Consider the following 9,027-nt stretch of genomic DNA (forward strand, 5'->3'; position numbering starts at 1 on the left):
ATTCTTTTCTTAATCTTGATCTTATTAGAAATGTTTCCCAAGTTTTTTCACTGAGTATAATGTTTGTCATAGGTTTTGCTATTTAGTCTGTTTTTAAAAGGCATGTTTCCCTATTTGTATATTATACATAAATTTTAAACTTTATAAATTTTTTCTGTATTATAAAAATCATGATGAAAATTAGAAAATGAGCTTCAGTGAATAGAAATACTATATAACAAAACTTTCATGATATAGTGAAAGCAGTAATCAGAGTGAAATTTGCAGCCTTAAAATCAATACATGGCCCTGGCCGGTTGGCTCAGCGGTAGAGCGTCGGCCTAGCGTGCGGAGGACCCGGGTTCGATTCCCGGCCAGGGCACATAGGAGAAGCGCCCATTTGCTTCTCCACCCCTCCGCCGTGCTTTCCTCTCTGTCTCTCTCTTCCCCTCCCGCAGCCGAGGCTCCATTGGAGCAAAGATGGCCCAGGCGCTGGGGATGGCTCTGTGGCCTCTGCCTCAGGCGCTAGAGTGGCTCCGGTCGCAATATGGCGATGCCCAGGATGGGCAGAGCATCGCCCCCTGGTGGGCAGAGCGTCGCCCCTGGTGGGCGTACCGGGTGGATCCCGGTCAGGCGCATGCGGGAGTCTGTCTGACTGTCTCTCCCTGTTTCCAGCTTCAGAAAAATGGAAGAAAAAAAAAAAAATCAATACATGGTAGGGCAAAAGTAGGTTTACAGTTGTTCATATGGAAAATAATACAATAATTAATCAACAATATCACAAGAATAAGCTGTGTTTCACATACTCTCAACTGTAAACCTACTTTTGCCCCACTCTACATATCAGAAAAGGCAGGGCAAAATATCAATGATCAGCATCCACCCTAAAAAATTAGAAAAATAAGCTCAAAAGAAATTAAAGAAAAGATCATGAATTAATGAAAACATACAATAAACAAAGAAGACCAAATGAGTGTGCTGACTCCATAAAAGAGGCCATAGGCATGAGTCCACAGGATACTGTGGACATCACTTATCAGGGTCACCAGCAATCGAAACGGACTCAACAGCACATAAAACACATAATAAAGAAAACCCACACAGCCTAAAGTCAGTTTGGAGAAAAACTAATAGAATTCACAAACCTCTGGCAAGACTGACTGATGAAGAGAGCAAGAATTACAAAATAAAAATAAGTAAAAATAGAGCAAATGTGGGAATTCAGGTTAAATTGTACTGACAACATGCGTGTGTAGTCCCTTCCTCCCAAAACCTCACAAAAGTGAAGGAAAGATGCATAAACCCACAAAGAGCAAAGAAGACCATGACATTGTGCACAGGTGTCAGTAAGATTTGGAAGATGGAAAGTACCATATTTCCCCATGTATAAGACGCACATTTTTTGGAAAAATTTGGGATCTAAAAACTGGGTGTGTCTTATACAGCTGTAGATCTTTTACTTGCATTTCCCGTTTTTGAAAGTCATGAGGAGTTTGTATGAATTCAAGTTGTATGAACTTGAATTCAATAACCTTATGTAATACATTTTTTTTCAAATTTTGGGCCCCCAAATTAAGGTGTGTCTTATACATGGGGAAATATGGTAGTTAAAGAGGGAGCAATGGTTTTGTAGAACTGAGTAGAATGCAGTAGAACACAGCCTACCTCCTTACAGGAGAAGGGTCCGCAGGATACAAGCTTAACCCCAGAAAGAACTGGAAACTGAAGCACGAGATTCCCCAGAAAGCTAGTACAGGGACTTGCCTTTTCTGAAGGTGCAACATCAATCAGCACCCCAGTCCAGATGTTCTGACAATGTAACAGAATTGTACCTCTGCTGAGAATTGGGTCAATGCTCCTTCCTCTTGAACCTAGGCAGACTTCTCTAAGTGTAGAATGGGATAAAAGTGGTGGTATGTATGTCCCTGTGATAAGTCCTAACACAGAATCTGCCACGTTCTCTCTCAGGGATGCTTGCCATTGGAGGCCAGCCAGCATGCTGTGAGGAATGCCAGGCACATGAAGATGTCACATGTGAGTGTCCCAACAGACAGGCCCCAACCCTAGAGTTCTCCAGCTGAGGCCACAGACAGCTTGGAGCAGAGACAAGGCATACCCTCATGCCTGGGGTCAAATTCTATCCCACAGAAACTATAAGCAATAATAAGTGAGCACTGGGTTTTCAGCCACTAGTTTCCAGGGTAATTCTATTATGCAGTGATAGATACTTCACTTCTTGCATAGACTTTCCTCTAGTCCAAGTGCCAGGTGATCAGCCTTCTCCTATCCCAGCAGGCATGTGGGTTACCCTGGGGAAGAAGAAGCAGAGGGGTACAAATTTGGGACACCAGGCACAGCAGAAGTAAGGGTGACAACCTTCTTAAAAATTGGATTACACAGTAAGGAACGAGATCCCTCCTCCATTTCCCCAACTATATTCCCAGAACGATGACAGCCAGACTCGCACCCTCCCAGGCAGGGGACTAGAGGAGCACTGAAGAAGAAGCAAACATAAGAGAAATGTTTAGGGTCCCTCAGAGAGACAGCTGGGTCTTCTTCCAAATACAGCCAACAAGCACCTCCACCTACAGAGCTTCCAAAAAGCTCTTCAAGCCTCACTCTCAAATCTGAGCAGACAGGCTAAGAACAGACATTTGAGTGCATCCTCTAGTAAGAGAGAAACCGAAAGCCCTGGCTGGGTAGCACAGTTATTTAGAGCAGTGATTTTCAACCTTTTTTGAGCCGTGGCACATTTTTTACATTTACAAAATCCTGGGGCACACCACCTACCAAAATGACACTCTAACACAGTACATATTATACATATAGTTAATAATATAGTTTCTAAATGTATTTATACTCACTTAGTGTGAAACCTGGGCCTGTTTCGATGAACACAAAAGGGATATCCTGGCAGGAATGGTAGAAAGACACACACGAAGCTCTTCCTCAACAGTTCTCAGTCTCTCTCTGTTTTATCGCAGTCAAGCTTGAGAAGCTCAATTCACATAGATATGTGGTTGAAAATGGAAGCAATGTCAAAATAGCTTTGTTGGCCAGAATGGGGAACTCCTTGGCAACAGATAACCAAAAACTGTCCAAAGGAAGATCAGCAAACTTTAGCTTTAAAGTTAGATAACATTGTGATGCATTGTATATATCACCCTCTGCAGAGGCCTCTTTTAAAGAGAAAAAGGTCAAATATCTATATACACCATCAGGATAGATATAACCAGCTGAGGCTGAGGCTTCATCTAGTGGTGGCAACATTTACCTCCAGTCCTGACCAGGACTAGAAATTGGGATCATGGGGAGGAGTAGCAGCTTCAACTACTCGCTTTGGCCACACAATGACAAGTGCGCGGCAGCCCCAGCAGGGATCTTCCTGGGTGTGGATGAGAAGTGACCTACTATTGGTTCATTGCTAGTGGTCGGGATGAATCCTAGAAGGTGATTGGTCAGTGAGCGTTCCCTGTGCCTCCACTCTTCCTGTCGCTGATAGCTGGAGGGATTGTGAGGGGAATGTTTATGTTCAGATGGAGGCAGCTGGCGGCAGGCAGGATAAATAGCCTCCGCAGGCCATATCCGGCAAGTGGGCCGTAGTTTGGGGACCCATGTTTAATTTCCCCATGGCACACCTGACCATGTCTCACAGCACACTAGTGTGCTGCGGCACCCTGGTTGAAAAACACTGATTTAGAGTGTCATCCCAATACACTAAGGTTGTGGGTTTAGTCCCCAATGTTTCTTTCTCTCAAAATAATAATAATAATAATAATAATAATAATAATTTTTTTTTTTAATTCTAACAGCTTTCATTTAAAAGAAAGAGATCATAACATACAGAAAAGGACTAAGCCAGGAACATAAGAGAGCTCTCAAGGGATATTTATAGCTTAGGGGTTGGGGTGGGGGAGGCAGAGTTAAAAGAAATCCAAGAACATGATACTATTTTTAAAATATTTTTAAAGAATACTTGGCACAAAAAAAAGTTATCGCTTCAAAATTTAAAACTAAAATGGCAAAATTAAAAATTGTAATAAAGCCTGACCAGGCGGTGGCACAGTGGATAGAGCGTCGTACTGGGATGCAGAGGACCTGGGTTTGAGACCCCGAGGTCGCCAGCTTGAGCGCGGGCTCATCTGGTTTGAGCAAAAAGCCCACCAGCTTGATCCCAAGATCGCTGGCTCCAACAAGGGGTTACTCGGTCTGCTGAAGGCCCGTGGTCAAGGCACATATGAGAAAGCAATCAATGAACAACTAAGGTGTTGCAACGCGCAATGAAAAACTAATGATTGATGCTTCTCATTTCTCTCCGTTCCTGTCTGTCTATCCCTTTCTCTGACTCACTCTCTGTCTCTGTAAAAAATAAAAAAATAAAAAAAAATTGTAATAAAAACTTTGGAAGAGTTCTCCCACAAAATAGAATTAAAATATCGAGAAATTTAAAATAAAAATGTTAAGGCTTGACCCCAAAGGAACACCATACAATTAAAAATAATTATAGAAAGAAAAAATAGAATGAATAAAAATTATTTTAAACAGCACCAGAAAATAACACTAAACTAAAAGTTTTCCAAATTGAAAAGGCCCAATGATGAAAAAAGACACACATAGAATTTCAGAACACCTGGAATAAAGAGAATCTCTTAACCCCCCCCCCCCCAAATAAGTCATATACACAAGATAGGTATCAGTATGTCATGATACTTCTCAACAGTAAGACCAAAAACTAGGACTCAATATAATAATAATGCCTACAAATACTGTAATTTCTAATCTAGAATTCTCTACCCTGGTCCAAGAATCAATCTAGCCTTTGGAGGGAAAGAATTCACAGTTAACAATCACCCCCACTCCACCCAGGGGACTTCCAAACAGCTTGCTGGTGACCATCCCTTAAATAAGAATGAGAAACCAAAGATCAATAGACATGAGACAATTAGGAAATTAAGAGAATAAATTCATGAAGTCTACCATCCAACTAAGAAATTCAGAAAGAAAGAAACAGAAAAAAAAAAAAAAAAGATAGAAAAAACAATTCAAGAAAACTTCCCAGAATTACAAGACATTAGTTCAACTACAAGGATGCACCAACCATACCAGAGGAAAATGGACCTAGGGCAAGAAAAGAATTCAGAACACAACGGACAAAGAGAAGATCCTAAAGGTTTCTCATGGGGGGAACGTATAATCTACAAAGGATCGAGAATCAGAATAATACAAAACTGTAAAAGCAATATTAGAAGTTACAAAACAACCTGGCAATGCCTCCAGATTTTAAGATGCAATTGCTTCCAATCTAGAACACTCTCCCCAGCCACAAACTCACTGAATTGAGAGAGTAGGAAAAAAGCTATCTTTTGACCTGCAGGTCTCCAAAACTTAACCTCTTACTCATGCTTGCTCAGGAAGCTACAGGAAGATAAGCTCCACCAGGAGGTGGTAAACCAAGAAAGAAGATGATGTGAAAGCCACAGGACAGAGGCTCCTACCCAAGAAAGAAGCCAAGGAGTCCTCCCAGGGTGGTGGCCAAGGGCCCTCCCAAGATACAACCAGGTAGCAGCCGCCAAGTGCAGCCACCAGGCCAGATGGAAGTAGGTCAGAGGCCCTGGGAGGGATGTCTTCAGATGTCCAAAGTGATAGTGAACCTGATGTGCTGGCTGGATTGTGAAAGAAGGGAAAGGGAATCATGGCAAATGGTGTAGGGCAGTTCTGGGCAACGTCTGCACAGGCACAGTACTGTAGATACTAATTGTGAAGCTAAGGAACTCCATGATGCCTATATGCAGAGGGTGTGGGGTGGGCCATGTGTGGGCTAGGGCAGAGATAAAAAGAGAACAAACAGATAATGTCAAAAAACTTTAAACAATGTCAAGACATGTCAAAGAATGCAATATCACTTGTAACAACAGAGACAAACACCAAAGGAAAAACCAGGAGTTGAAGTGGTCACTCAAGAAACAGGCAATTGCTATGTGTGCATGTGATGGGGAGCTAGCTGCTCTCTCTGTAATAAGCCATAGAGAACTATATGATTCTATGCATATGCACTACTTCAGTAAAAACAAGAACTAAATGTTTACATTTTATAGAAACTCAAGAGTGCTCAGCATTCTAGTATATAAAACTGTTCGCTTAAAAACAAGGATTTTCAATCACACCAGACACAGGGATCAGCTGTGATAGGAAGGAGCAAAGCAAAGGACCCTGCAAGTGGAAGTCTTGAAGCAGAAATAGTCCTATCATCTATCTACCTAATGCTCAAATCAGAAATACTGCAGAAAAGAACTGACCTTCACCACTGGGAGGATTCAGTGTCTCCAAGGAAACCAAACTAATGATTAACTCAGGCAAACACAGGCACCATCCATACCACAATGCTATCTAAAAATTGTATTTTTCTATGCAGGAAAATAATTGACAGCTCTTTGCAAACAAGGAGAGGGAAGAGAGTCGGGGAGAGAAAATCCCATTTGGTGTGTTAAAGCATACATCTCTTAATTTCACCGGCAGATCAGTTCCCACAGTAATAAACTGGAAGGCATGTTCCCCAAACCCCTTCACCTTCTGTTATGTGAATTCGTAGACCTGATCCCTTAAGATAGTCAGGAATCTGCGGGGATTCACAAGTAACACTGGGATAGAGAGGCAGTTCGACCACACACGCTGAAGACAGTATAACAAGAGCAAAGTAGCCTGGCTCATAGACTAAATTTCCTCCGCTCCTCCGCCAGCCACTGAGTCTAATTAGAGTTTGATTACTGCTTACAGTGTGGTAAACAAACAAAAGTCACGACCACCCTTCCATGTCTTCATCCATAACACTGAGATAAAAATTATGATCCTACCTCTTAGAATTGTTTTAAATCTTGAGTGAGAAAATATATATTCTAAGATCAGTGACTGGATATTATGCTCTTAGTAAATTTTAGTTATTTTTCTCACTAGATCCTCTCTAAAATCGAGTGGCCATCTCTCTGGTAGTGTCTGGCCAACGTTAGAGGGTGGAAGGAAGGTACCACTGGTTACTGTATCCGAGGCTTTCAATTCAGCCCTTAGCACCAGCGAGCATCCACCTAGCCCTTATGTGTTGAGTCCCCAACTCTACAACCCTCAGGCAAGAAAAACGGTGTATGCCAGGGCTGAAACAGCAAAGGCGCAGCACCCAAGAGCCATTCTCCAGCTACTGCTACCGTGCACATCGCAGCAGCCGGAGGGTGAGCGCCTTTTGGTAAGTGGGTGCGCAAGTAGTGGAGGGGACCCAGCACTTGCGGGGCGCACGCTCCCATCCGCCCCGAGTTACGCAACAGTCTGCGTAAACAAATGCAAAATGCTCTGCTAGGACAGCGCGGCTCGGTCCAGGAGTTCCCAGAAAACAGCAGCCCCATTCACAAGACAGAAAGCTTAGTTCGGTGGTTCTTAATTAATCTCTTAGGGTCCCCCATTGAGACTCTGATGATAGCTGAGCTCCTCTCATTAAAAAATGAGCGCTTAGGAATAAACAGACGGGGATTCACTGGCCCTAAGGCCACCTCGGCCATCGCGTGAAGACCCGGACCTCGCCAAGCGCACTTCAATAGAGTTCGCAGCTGGCTCAAGCCAACCGATTAGGGAAATAAACCGGGGTGGGGGTGGGGGGGTGGGGGTGGGGGTGGGGGGGTGAAATCTTCCTTATTTTGTCTAGTGGGGACGGATTCTTAGTCCAGGAAAAAATAAAAAATAAAAACAGAGCGCCGCGAGAAACTGACAGAGAGGGGCAGTTCAGATGCCTAGAGCACATCCAGTCCTCCGAGCAGCCCCCCTTCCCATCCTGGTACCTGGCAAAGACATGTCCTCCGCGTCCCCGGCTCCCCCATCCCGGGCTTCCACGTCCTCAGCCTCCTCCGGGGACCCGCGCGCCCGTCGTTCCTGCTCCTCCCGCGCCGCGGGCTCAGCGGGAGGTGGCAGCGAGGCCTGGGCGCACAGGGGCGCCGGGCTGCCAGCGCCCGACGACGCGGACGACGCCGAGCAGTCCGAGGAGCCGGCCGGGCCCCAGTTGTCCCAGAGCCAGGGCGCGTGAGCCTGCTCCAGCAGCCGGCGGCCCAGGCGGTAGTGCAGCAGCTCGCGGTAGCACGGCGCGTATTCCTCCCAGCGTGGATCCTGGTAGCGCTTCATGTACTCGCTTTTCACCCCGCTGCCCGGGGACATGGTGTCGCTCGCTGGCCCCGAGTGCCCACCGCTCCTCGCTGTCGCCGCCGCCTACAAGAGCGAGGACACGACACAGAGGCCCGCCTTGCACCTCCGGCCGCCGGCCCGCCGCGACATTTAAATCCTGAGCCCCGCCCGGCCCGGGCAGGCAGGGGCGGGGCGCGGGGAAGAGGCGGGGCGCCGCGGCGAAGGGGAGCGGCGGGGCGCGGGGAAGAGGCGGGGTGACGGCGCCGGGAGCCGCGGCTGGGCAAGGGGGGCAGCGGTCAGTCTCCTGAGGGCGGGGGGGGGGGATCCCGGAGCACCGTCCGTGAGTCGATTTACCTTGCGACCCACTTCTGAGCGCCGGGGTGCGGTCCCAGTTGGGCGCCTCCAGGGAGGAGGGCTGAGCGGCCTGGACTGCGGGGCTGGGGTCACCTCGGATGGCGGCTGCGGAGCTCGGAAACCAGACTCTGCGGGGCCGGCGAGAGGGCCGCAGGAGGCCGGGATGGGCGGGAAGAAGCGTGAGGTCGAGAAGGTGTGGGATGAGGAGCGGGGACGAGGCTGGGGGCCCGGGGGAGCAGAGGGACCTCTTTGTCCTCTGAGCGCCCTTCCGAGAGGGCCTTACCTCGTTTTGGCCACGCAGACTGGTCCTCATGCGTGTGGCGTAGCAGCCAGGAGCGGCCCGCTGTCGTGTCCCCCCCCACCACCCGCTTTCCTCCTAAGCAAGATGTCGCCGACGGCGCAGCGGCCCGCGTTCCTGCTGCAGCCCATTGGCGAAGACGCCGCCTAATTCCCGGAAGCAGACACCTCCAACGCGCGATCCCGGCCTCGGCTCCGTGGGGCGAATGCTTCAGTGCGGGGCGCGAGGTTGCAGATGGG

General features: G+C 47.2%; 1 protein-coding gene across 1 annotated transcript in view; it reads right to left on the reverse strand.

Annotated features, from left to right (window-relative positions):
* The window catches only part of CCSAP (centriole, cilia and spindle associated protein), a 38,686-nt gene extending 30,072 nt beyond the window's left edge, over positions 1–8,614 (reverse strand). The window contains exons 1-2 of the mRNA XM_066383518.1: positions 8,491–8,614; positions 7,800–8,220 (exon numbers count right to left, since the gene is read on the reverse strand). Coding sequence (XP_066239615.1) covers positions 7,800–8,169 — 370 coding nt within the window. The 5' untranslated portion in view covers positions 8,170–8,220; positions 8,491–8,614. The remainder of the gene's footprint in view (positions 1–7,799; positions 8,221–8,490) is intronic.
* Between the last annotated feature and the right edge of the window lie 413 nt (positions 8,615–9,027).

Source organism: Saccopteryx leptura, chromosome 1, assembly GCF_036850995.1.
Source record: "Saccopteryx leptura isolate mSacLep1 chromosome 1, mSacLep1_pri_phased_curated, whole genome shotgun sequence".
Classification (NCBI taxonomy): domain Eukaryota; kingdom Metazoa; phylum Chordata; class Mammalia; order Chiroptera; family Emballonuridae; genus Saccopteryx; species Saccopteryx leptura.